The sequence below is a fragment of the Pleurodeles waltl genome, chromosome 1_2 (assembly GCF_031143425.1).
Source record: "Pleurodeles waltl isolate 20211129_DDA chromosome 1_2, aPleWal1.hap1.20221129, whole genome shotgun sequence".
NCBI classification, from domain to species: Eukaryota; Metazoa; Chordata; class Amphibia; order Caudata; family Salamandridae; genus Pleurodeles; species Pleurodeles waltl.
The window spans coordinates 1,016,946,308-1,016,958,865 of NC_090437.1; the positions used below are offsets into that span (position 1 = coordinate 1,016,946,308).

At 43.9% G+C, this 12,558-nt stretch overlaps 1 protein-coding gene across 9 annotated transcripts in view; it reads left to right on the forward strand.

Moving 5' to 3' along the window:
* APBB2 (amyloid beta precursor protein binding family B member 2) overlaps nucleotides 1–12,558 on the forward strand; it is a 940,970-nt gene that overhangs the window by 876,852 nt on the left and 51,560 nt on the right. For all 9 annotated transcript variants that reach the window (XM_069201881.1, XM_069201876.1, XM_069201871.1 and 6 more), the window contains one exon: nucleotides 7,553–7,636. In XM_069201881.1, the coding sequence (XP_069057982.1) occupies nucleotides 7,553–7,636 (84 nt within the window). The remainder of the gene's footprint in view (nucleotides 1–7,552; nucleotides 7,637–12,558) is intronic.

Here is a 12,558-nt window from a genome sequence, read left to right on the forward strand (position 1 = left end):
ACGCTGTCAGTTCTTTTCTTTCTGTATCAGCCAGTGCAGATCCGAAGATGACTTCGTCTTTTTTTACTTTTTGTCATGATTTTTAAGAGTTGACATTCCTGGTGCGTGACGACATAAGACCGGGTTCAAGCCAAGCATATCCTGTCAACGGGCAATGTCCATGACATATCCGCACTTCGTGTGCTTGTGGTGTCGGGAGCGCCACCACGACCCGAAGTTGTGCTCCGTGTCACTTCTGATCTTGGTCAAGAGGAAAGTCCCAAGAACGGTCGCAGAGCCCCCATTCTTCATCATCCCACTCCAAGTCCTTGGGACAGTCGGGTAAGTCGAGGCACAAAAAGAAGTCAAAGAAGAACAAGTGTTCTTCAACTTCACCCCATACATCGGCTAACAAGAGGAGGGAAAAGGGGGGTCGTCATTCCAGGCCTCCGTCCTCGGAGCCTGCGACTGGGTCGGCTCCGCACCTCCCCGAGGTTCCGGGAGCTGCAGCCCAACTCCAGGAGTTTGATTAGGCCATGAGTCTTATATTTGGGCAGTTCTACTTTGCTGGAGTGCCTTCGGGCCCCCGTGGGGTCAGCAGGGGCCCCTCGGGTTCCATGCCGGCAGTTTCGGCCTCGGCTCCGGGTGGGCATCCATTGATCTGTTCTTGGATCCGAAACGACGTCGGTCATACCACCTTAACCTTCCCTGATGACTATTCCGACGTCAGCAATCCCAAAGCTGCCGTGCCCACGATAGGCGTCGACCCCATCCTCATTGCTGACTCCGACAAGGAGCAGAACTGGTGTCATGCATCGCTCATTCTGACTTCGACAAGGACCTTGCTCCCTAGGTCAGATCCTGACTCTTACGCTCTTGAGTTTGGGTATGGTGAGGATTGGAAGGGGTTGCCGGACCCTTTGGAATCCCAGTTGGAAGATCCCATGGAATGTGGCGGATGAACCTGGGTGAGGCCAGTGGTCTAGACACTTCACCTGACACTGGCATGCTTTCTCCCCCTACCGTGGCTACGTAAGAGGAAGCATCCTACTTAGTGATGGTGAGAAGAGTGGCTAAGGTCTTGGGACTTGAGCGGCCTTCAGTGGCAGTCAGGACTAACCTCCTCACAGAGGTTGCTTCATCCTGGGGCTTCCACTTCGGAACCCCTTTTACTCTTTAATGAAGCCCTCACTGATGTCCAGCTGGGTACCTAGTCCAAATCCAGGATAGGGGCTCCTGTGAAAAGGACTATCACACGCCACCGTAGACCCTCTCCAAATGACCAAGTGTTCCTGGCGCAACACCCAAACCCTGAGAGTTTCGTTATCCAAGCCTCCACATCCCCAGGTGCATTACCTTCCACACTCCTGGATAGGGAATCCAAGAGGCTGGATCAGCTTGGGAAGAAGATGTTTTCTTCCTCCAGCCTGGCATTGCGGTCTGTGAACACTGCATGCCTTTTGGGCCATTATTCCCATACTTTATGGGACATGGTTGCACATGTGCTGCCACAAGTCCCGGAGGAGGCCTGGGCCGTTCTCTCCCAAGATGTTGCTGACGGGAGAGATGCAGCAAAGTTCACAATACGATGCGGGCTGGATACGACCACATCACTAGGCAGATCAGTCGCATAAACGGTGGCCTTGAGGCACCACACCTCGTTGAGGATGTATGGCCTTTTGGGGGATGCCTAATCCACTCTTATGGACATGCCCTTTGATGGCACCGTCTCTTCAGAGACAAAGTAGACTCTGCGCTCAAGCACTTTAAGGAGTCCTAGGCTACAGCCAGGTCCTTGGGCCTCACACCTGCCCCTTGCCCCCCTCAGTCTGCTTTTCACTGCTTTCGTGGCTACGATAGGGATGCCCAACCACATCCATTCCCCTTCAGCAGCAGTGATGCGCATGCTGCCCAGCCTCTGCATGACTCGGGACGAGGAATCCAGCGTCCTCATGGATCAGGGTTCCATCTGTCTAGCCAGTCCACCCACCCCCTCTGCAACAGCCTCCAAACCTTCCTAGTCTGATGCTTGCCCATCAGGGGCCAGTTGCAGACAGGATTCACCATCACCTGCTTCGCTGGCAGTCCATCACATCGGGCAGGTGGATTATGCAAATAGTCTGCAGGGGCTACTTCCTCCCCTTCAAGACTACCCCTCTATCCGTGCCACCATCCTCCGATCAGATGACAGAGGATTACTTGGCACTTCTTTGCAAGGAACTTATGGCTCCCTTGGCTAAGGTAGGCAAAGAGAGGGTCCCTGGCCCATAAATAGGTTGTGGCTGTTATTCTCACTACTTTCTGGTGCTTAAAAAGGACAAGGGCCTCTGCCCTATTCTAGACCTTTGGTCCGTAAAGCTCTTCCTCAGAAGGAGAAGTTCAGAATCCTTATTCTGGCTCAGGTTCTATCTGCCCTGGACCCAGGAGACCGGATGTCAGCATTGGACTTGCAGGATGCGTATTTTCATATTCCTGTCCTGCCTGCCCACAGACGTTACTTGTGATTCACGGTAGGCCCCAAGCATTTTCAGTTCATAGTGCTCCCCTTTGGCCTCACCAGTGCCCGTCAGGTGTTCACGAAGGTGATGGCGGTGGTCGCAGTTCTTCTGTGCAGATCAGGGGTTTCAGTCTCCCCCTTGCTCGATGACTGGCTGTTGAAGGCGGGCTCGCCGCAGACTGTCGTCTTCCACTTCCAGACTACGGTAGACCTCCTGCATTTGCTGCGGGTCACTATAAATGTGCCAAAGTCACACCTGACTCCCTCTCAGACACTCTCTTTCATCGGAGCAGTTCTGGAAACAGTGCAGTTTCGGGCTTATCCTCCCAAGAGGCGAGTTCAGGATATTCAGGCTATGATACTGATGTTTCAGCCTCTATCCTGGATTTCACTCAGACTGACTCTGAGGCTGCTGGGCCTCATGGCTTCCTGTATCCTGCTGGTGACACATGCCGTATGACTTATTCAGGCTCTGCAGTCTGACCTGAAGTTCCAGTGGGCGCCCCATCAGGGGAGTCTGTTCGACATGGTCTCTGCTCATCTTATTTCTAAGATGGCAGAATCAAGTGGCCAACTAGCAGAGCTCTGTGGACTTCCCTATGGGAGGAGCTGGACAGGGGGATGGTCACTCCCCTGTCTTTTGTGTGGTTTTGCATCAGAGTGGGATCTGGGAGCTCCTGCACTGGAGTAAACTGGTTTATGCAAAGAGGACACCAAATGTGCCCTTCAAAGCAGTCTGGTGGCGCTCAGAGGCACCCCAACCCAGTGACAGCTATTTCTAAGGGAGAGGTGGTCACACCTCTCCTTTACAGACAATCCTTTGTTCTGCCTTCTAATGCCTGAGTTAGGCTCAGCAGAAGGAGGTCAGAACAGTGTCTGGGGTCGACAGCAGCACAGGCTAGCATGCACACCCTGCAAGGCTGTACAGGTACACATTGAGGAACCCTTAGGGAACTCCCAGAGTACATGGTATCATGCAACTAGCACTGGAATCTGATAGTTGCATGATTTCAATGTTTGATACCAAACATGCCTAGGTTCGGTGAAGCCATGATGTAGCTAGACATCTTGTGTTGACCAGTGTCCACTACATATGTTAAGATGGCTTCCCCACACTTACAAAGCCCAGAAAATGGAGTCTGGGGTTTGTAGGGGCACCGCTGTTCATGTAAGGGTGCCCTCACACTGAGAACGTAGCACTCTGCCCTTGGGCTGAAGGGCCTACCTTAGGGGTGACTTATAGAGGTAAACCTTATATTTGCAGTGAAAGGTACATGCACCGTTTCACCCGGGCTGCAATGGCAGGCCTGTAGTCACAGTTTGCCTGGGCCCCCCACAGGTGGCACAATACATGCTGCAGCCCATGGGGGACCCCTGGTGTATTAATGCCCAGGGTACCTAAGTACTATATACTAGAGCATTACATGGGAGCACCAGTAAGCAAATTGTAGGATGTAAACGTTTATTCCAACTAAATATAGGGGAGAGAACACTGACATTGGGGTCCTGGTTAGCAGGATCCCAGTGCACTACAGTCTAAACATACTGATACCAGGCAAAAAGGGTGGATAAGGGTATTTGGATGGCAAAGGTATTTTTAGGGATTTGGGTGGTAAGGGTATTTTTTAGAGATTAGGGTGGGTAAGGGTATTTAGGTGGTAAGAGTGTCTAGTGTTTGGAATGGGTAAGGGTATTTGGGTGGTAAGGGTGTTGTAGGGTTTAGGGGTGGGTTAGGGTATTTGAATGGTAAGAATATTTTGAGATTTAGGGTGGGTAAGGGTATTTGAGTGATTAAGGTGTTTTTAGTGTTTAGGGTGAGTGAAGGGCATTTGGTTGGTAAGAGTATTGTTAGGATAGTAAAGGAAATGTGTGGTAAAGGCATTGCATGGTAATGGACGCATGGTAAACGTATGCGTGGTAATGGCATGCGAGGGTCCGTCCTACAACCAGATCAGTGTAGCTTAACACGTCTTTTAAGGAGACAATAATTTAAAAAACTTGCTGCGAAGAATTCCTTCTATCGTGCAATACAGAAAAATGGATGTACTAGCGTCCTCAGTTATGTATCTCTCACAGCAATTTATGTTGCCCGCATTACTGTAAGAGATCACTAGCCAGAATTTTCCAGGATTTCTGCTCTTAGCAGCTTTATACAAATCCCTCCATTGCTTTTCCATCTGTAGGCTTTCTTATTGCCCAACTACGGTTTATATTTCCTATGTACTGCGGGCTTGGTGTCCTTCCTCCCCATTTTAACTGAACAGTGTTTTTCCTTTTTCTCTACTCTCCTGGTGATACCACAGGTGAAGAATCCTGTGCGGTATATAGGCTTGGCGTCTAAAGGTTCTAGGGCCAGATGTATGGCGCTTTTTCCCAGTTGCAAACAGCCCATTTGCAATCAATAACATGCGTTTTGGCATGTACCAAAGGCAAAATGCTTTTGCAGTTCAGTATTAGGAAGGAGCGTGTTTAGAGCATCCCTTCCTAATACCAAATAGCACCTGTATGTATGAATGTTCTGCGACTGGAATGTGGTTGCAAAACATTCATATTTTACCACCTTCTTAGAGGAGGTGGTAACCCCTTCGCAAACAGGAAGGGGTCCCAAGATATCCTTTCCCCTTCGTGAATGTGGGTGAAAACATTTTTTAAAGCAGGCAGTGGTCCCACAAACTTTTCCCGCTGACTTTTTTTTTTTTTAATGTAATGCATTCTGTTTTCATTTAAGGTAAACGGGCTGCATTAAAAAAATAATTTGAGTTTATTGCAAAAGTAATCACAGACATGGTGGTCTGCTGACCCCAGAAGGCTACCATCCCTGTGATTGTGGCCATTCCCAAATTGGTCACAAATTGCGACCTGCCTAATGAATATTAATGAGACATGTCCTTTGCGCCCCATTTGGGAATCACAAATACTGTCTGAGACACTATCGTATATTAAAGTTTGCGATTTCCTAATAGCAGATCGCAAAACTTCACTATCAGGAAATGGCAAGCCACTTTTTCATGCATCTGGCCCTTAATCTTCCCGCAAATGATTTAGTCAGTGATGGCATAATGTGAGGGTCAGTGTGGGGTGTAAAAAACTGCTTTTGTGAGGAGAGTATGGTTATGAATTAGTTATAACCATACTCATATCAGTATAACCTCCTGTCATAAGTTTAACCTTCTGTTAATGGCTATCCTTAACTTTACCACAATTGTATGGAACACATGAAGATTGATACCAACAGTAAAAGCGTGTATTTCCATTGTTAAAGTTGAGGGTTCATGGTCGCTTTCTGACTGATTTATCACCTTCATGTCGAACATCAGTTGCAAATCCACTAAATGTAGTAAGATATAGTCAATGTTACTGTGCTTCTGATCAGTAAGGGGTATAGCAAAAAAAGGCTGTATGGGAAGAGCATGGTTATATATAACTGGGATCCAAGCATTAAAAACAAGTGAAGCCCTGTTCAACTTTCTCTTATTGTTTACCCTTATCTTTACCATAGTAGCACGAGTACCACGAAGATTGACACCAATGGCAAAAGTATTTATTTTCATTGTTAAAATCAAGGGCTCCTGGTCGCTTTCTGGCTGATTTCTCATCTCCATGCCTAACACCAGTTTCCAGTCCCCTACACATAATAGCATATAGTCACTGTTACTGTGTTGCATTGGTGTAGTGTAGCTACAAGGGGTGGGTATATCCGAATGAAATCTGCTGTTGCGTGCAGGCAAACCATATTGAAAAGTCAGTATGGTTAGCTGATTTGCTATTTTTGATAGTTCTTTATTTAGGTGTATATTTAATTACAGGACCACCTAGGCTGAGTTGTCATCTTCCATCAGTTGTTGAAATATCTTAAGGGGTTCAAAAGTACAATTGAAATCACCAGCTGAAACCATAGAGTACCTAGAGCTGACAGACTCATCTCGATTAATGCTTCTCAATAGAGTATCAAGCACATACAAAGCTGCGTTTGGTGACGTTTGGTAATAGCAGGCAGCATTAAACTGGAGATGCTGTGCCTGACATTTATCTGATGTAAGGACACAATTTACAGATGAGCCAGCTATTTGCCACTAAATGTGTATTTGTAAAATTGTAACTGGTGGACACAGTTTAGTAGGGTCTAACCTTAACTACTGGACCCAAGGATCACAGTAGCTTTCACCAGCCTTCAACACAAGGGTAGAGTTATCAACCTCTAATGACACGGTTTCCCCTACATGCTCCTGGTTAATGAGGATGACTGTAGCTTGGGTTGAGGGGTTACCGTAATTCTGATTGTGGACAAGTCTTATGTTTTTTTTTCTTTCATTGTTAATCGTATACATGTAAGAGTTTTTGTGAAGCACTGCAAGTATACTGTCCTAGAGCTCTCGAGGTAAAAGTGACATGCAGGAAATATAACACAAAGAATGGAAAGAGATGAGCAGCAAGTCTGCATATTATTCACGATACAAATCAGTAGATCATACTAGCGTGGAGTTTATGCCTCTCAATGTCCACTTCTGAAAATGTACCTTCCAGTTGTGGAGAAGGTGGAAATTCCTGGAGTTAAAGCACGGTGGTCAGTGAACTGGTCTGAGGAATTCCCTCGACTTAAGAGCAACTTCTATAAATATGCAGGAAGCACTGATGTGATCGCGTATGGTTAGAACTGTCTCAACAAACTAATACCAAGATTATAAGCAATCCATTTCCAAGGTCATTCAACCACATCTCGTCTTCATTGAGTACATTTAGACTTGGTTGATTTCCCTCTGGCCACTGTATGAACTCCTCTGAACTTGTATCACATAAATTGTTGCTATAAAATTATTTTAGCCATGAAAAGATAACATTACATCTGCATTTCCAATCCTTTTTCAAGTTACTCTGCAGGGCTCATTAAATGCTTAAAGCTATTGTTGGAGGATGTCAACGTTTGTCATCTGTGTTCAAGAACAATGTATTGTCACTGAGCTTTTTAAAAATATTATATGTGCATTCCTTTAGTGATGCCTGCTAAGTCTCAGTGCGCCCACAAATCTGAAATATTTTGCAGTTGATAAAAGGAAATCGATTTGTTTTTCTATGCAGTAGATTTCCCAACACCAAAGACTGAGCTGGTGCAGAAGTTTCATGTGCAATACCTGGGCATGCTTCCTGTAGCAAAACCAATCGGTAAGTGATATACTGTCGTACTACTATACCTGCTGTTATCCTGCCCTGTCATAGTCTGTGCCATCTAGGGAGTTGGACATTTCAAGGCTAATTCAAAAAGTAATTTATGAGTACATGAAGCAGTTCTTCTGTGGTACCACTTCACCTACGTGTAAATGTCTTTGTGAATTGACCACTTGCAGTTCACTTAAGACTAATTAAAATACAGTTTTTGTGAAATGAATTTTCATTGAACACATTATATGCTTAATTATTTTAGGAAGAGATTTTCTGCTTCATGAACGAGATTATTACGACTGCTATTTTCCTCTGTTTTCACAACGTGAATCTTTTATAATGCAGAGTGCCGCGATTTTGTGGTTGATTTTGAAAGATGGCTTATTTTTCTGTTAAGTTAAAACATGTGGACAAAGAGCCCAACCGTGTTTGTCATGATGAAGTGCCCCTATTGATTGGTGCTACACAGTGCCCTAATCATCAGCACCATCTCCAGTTTTTGCACCATTGCGTGTTGTAAGAGAGCCGAGCTTTTACACAGATAACATCGGTCGCAGACCCATGTGAATCAAGCTGCAAAATTAATAATACAGATAACTTTTGTAAACGTATTGCCATGTCATATAGTGAAATACCCTATTATTGGTTCATCTGCACAGGGTCAGTGCCAGTCTCGTTTGCATTGTGCTCCTAAAGAAAGGCATGCTAAGATTTTAAAAGCTTCAGGATGTTTCACGCTATTCTTTTTTTGTTTTTTAACTTTCTGTTTTCAATCAAATAGGCGTTGTTGCCTGTGATTTGGGGATACTCACTGATTCTATGGGTATTCTGGGCCAAGGGCATCTACTTCATTGAGTCACCCATTACTTATAAACCGGATCTTCGAAGTTTTGGTACCAATAATTGGCAAACCTTTGCGCATGACCAAAGTGTATTCAATTTAGTTTATTCAATTGATGGTTCTCACGCAGGGATAGGTCGTTCTTGATCTAGCATGGTGGCTGATGCATTTCTTTTTAAGTGTGGTCTGATCAGACCAGTCTTCATACAGTGCATCTTTTGTTCAAAACTGATTCCAGGAAGATGGTGATAAATAGCAGTTTTGAGCAGCACCATGTAGAGCCCAAAATCCTTAATATTTTATGTTCTTTTATTAGGGTCTTTAGCATTTCACTTAACTGAATGTGCAACCTATAGAACCAAAATTTACATATACGTGTATTCACTCAGCAACGCCAACTTGGAAAAATACCAAGTGTTCCACAAGAGTCAGACTTGCTCATGCAGCACAAGAGAAGTTCAGTCACATACCATTTTTCCAAAGTGGGGATCTGGCATTTTAAAAGAGAAAACAGGGGCCTCGAGTGTAAATCTTAATGAGGAAATGTAGCTGTAAAATAACATACTTAACATTTTATGTGCGGTTTTACAGTACTTTTAACATGTCAGCATGTAGCTAAGTCACACACAGGGAATGCAGCATCTAGGAGCTACTGGTAGACAGCTTCAGGGCTCTGGGATTTCTTTTAACCACCACAATGGAACTCACATTTGTTAAACTGCCACGTGTAACACATTTTCCAAAGTAACAGTCTAAGTGTTTTGTTGTTTTATTTCTAAACGGTCTGTTTTCGTGTGGTGCACAGCAAATTGTTAGAACTGTCATGTGGGTTTCCTCTGAAAGGTTTGAAAGAGTATTTCTGCACAAGATCAGTTCTCCTCCTCGGGTAGGACATCGAACATTTCAAGACAGTGCTGTTAAAGCCTAATCTGGATGTGAAGGTTTGTACAGGCTTAGATGATGATAGTGTTAAAAGCTGCAAAGAGATCGAGCAGGAGAAGACCGGGGTCACTGTTGTCAGGGATCTGAATTTTATTTTTTACTGCTTGACTGTTTCCTCTTTCTATTCTGCATTGTGGCCTGATCCTGGTCTAGGAAACAGTTTCTCTTGATTCCTCCTGTATCTTGCTTTTCTTTGTGATCTTCCATAGGACAGGCACGTGGTGATCAGGCTGTAATTTGCGATGTCGTCAGGGTCTGATATGGTTTATACAAGATACACAGGCTCTGACTGGTCTTGAGGTACTCAAAGAAAGTTCTTTGTGTGAGAAACATATTGATAATATTGCGCAGTGGTGTGAGAGCTTCACAAGTTAATGTCCTTCAGTATCAATGTTGGGATGATATTGTCCTTAAATAAGATAGCTCTCGGAAAGTGTGAGAAAGCAGGTCAGGTCCTTGGTGAATGGGATGTGGAGGTCAGTTCATTTGGCTGCATTATTGGGGAACAATAGTTTTAGTGAAGTCCATTGTTTCTTAGTTGTCTCCATGCTGTGGGATGTTGTTGATCTTGTCTTTGCAGAAGTTAAGGATTGTGATATATGTTGCTATGAAGTGCTCAAATAGTGCATCTACGATGGAATCACACACTGACTGATAGCTTTAGAGAGTGACCTGCTCCTTTTGGAGATTTAGCTGATAATGGGTGTACATTGCGTAGCTTTGATGAACTTTCTGCTGCTGGTTCTGATATTTTTAGGGGTCATGAAGTCGTCTTGCAGCTTTGATCATTACATTCTCTTCTCCTGCCATCTCATGCATTTTTGCTGTTGGTGAACTTCTAAATGTGTACCTCAGTGTGGAGGGTTTGCAGTTCAACATGTGAGTTTGAGCAGGCTTGAGCTGCGGCAGTCAACTGGAGGGTACTATAGAAGCTGAAAAGCAGTCTCTTGCCATCTATGTTAGTATTGGAGATGTCTGCTGGGAATGTGATGGATTATCCCTAGTAATAAAGATCTTGAATGACTTGGTAAGGTGCATAGCTGGCTTTGGTATTTTATGGGTGGGTGAGGTGGAGCAGGTTCCAAGTGATTTCTGCATTGATGACACAATGCAAAGTATTTCTGTGGTTGAAGTTGATAATGGTTGAGAAAATTAATTCTAGTGTGTTCTGCTTTGGTGCCTGTAGACTGTATGGCAAAATGAAAGATGATGGTACTATTCAGCAGGTTCGAGATAGAATCCTTCCTGGTGTTGGTCAGGAAATATCCTAGGAGGTTGAAATCATTGAGAAAGACATTATTTGTCCAGCAGACAAAATCGGGTACAGGCTCCTGGGCTGTGCAGTGAAATATCACAATGTTAAGGTTAAAAATAGGATTGAAGAACTATGTAAAAAGGTATGTAAGCCACGAACAATTGAAATAATCTAGTAAAGTAGATGCACCATTCCTCTTTGAATGAGTCTTTGAATCTTTGTGTTTCACATTCCTCTTTGAATAATAGGGGATGATTGGTCCAGTCCCTCAGAGACCAACAGTGATGTTTGTTATGGAGTTTTGAGATGGAGGTATCTGCCATGTCCTGTTATTTTAGTGTTGTGGATTTTCAGTGAAACATGTTAATTACACTATTGGTGTAAATTGGAAAATATCTACAGAGGAGAATGTTCTCTTGGAATTAGTCCTTGTAACACAAATGAGATTTGCTTAAATGAAGATTTTGTTTGACAAAAGTTACTTTGTGAAGAAATATATGGTGTGTGTGTCTGTGTAGCTTGGTTTCAGTGATCAGGATATGTATCTGAGATTAATTAATGAACTGGGTGTGTTACTTAAACGTTTAAATGCTTTATGATAAACCCAAATCATTTTCTTCAACAAATGCCCAAAAAACAGATTGTCATTGCTATTAAGGGACACTAGCCGCTTATTTTAACTGCTCATTTCTGTGTGCATATATGAATTATGGAGCTGGCAGCCTTTTGGTATGGTTGATAAGCTTCGTGAAGGGGAATGGATTATTTTGATTTGTTAATAGTTTTAACACCTCTTGTCAGATCTGCCCAATATTCGTAGGGACGTGGCTTCTCCATGTCTGGTTCTTCACTTCAATTTTCTTGCAGGGTGGTCAAAGAAGTCTGAAGTAATTTTTGGAGGTATAAAATATCAATTTCCAATTTTAACCCTCCAATATGAATGTTGCCATCTGATTTTACACCACTCTTTCATGAAGAGAAACGTCACTCAGAATAGATCCTCTTCTGGTACAAATCAGTTGAGTAGTTATTGAGATATTCAGGTACCAAAAGGTGCCAGGTGTATATTTGGAACATTAAGCTCGGAGATGGCTTGTTAACCAAATGGTTTGCATACCACAATGCAAATCTAGAATGAAACCCATTGGCCGTGACAGCTGTTTTTCCTCACATGATCATCAATGACATCAAAGCTCCTAAAAGGCCATGCACCCAGTGGGCATTGTCGGCTCATGAGGTGGAGGCTTGGAATGAAGAGCCTAATGCAGGGTTATTCCTTATGCCCAAATCATTCAAGGTATAGCCAAAGCAGATTCTGGTTTCAGCATGTATTCATCCATAGTGAAGGGCCCAGCTCTGCAGCAGCCTGCTATTGCAGCCAAAGACACCTCCACAGTCCACTCCCCCAGTGCAGTTCCAATGCCATTGTTGGTGACCTCATATTCATTAACTCCAGTGGCATTAATGTTGCCATATATGACATCAAACAGGCATTAGTTTAGAGTTACGTTTCCGTAGTTCAATAAAAACTGGCGAATTTCAGTGGTTTTTGGATTGTAAACATCTCTTCAACTGAAGTTTATTGATGCACATTGTTTTCCGTTGTTTTGTGATCTAAGCAAACGACCAGAGGTTCCATGTGACAGTTTTATCAGTGATTGTGGATGGAGTCTGTGTGTGCGCATTTTTTCGCTCATGTTGGTCGTTTTTAATCTGTTGAATCATACAGTGCGTCTGCAGAAAGAGGACGTGAGATCATTACTTCCCACCCCAACCCTCTAAATGAGAATAACTTAAGGACGTACATAATTATCTTATCTATGACTCCAGCTGTGTGTTACATTACAAGTGTTCCCCCTCTCGGTCCAAGATCAAAGAGTTACATCA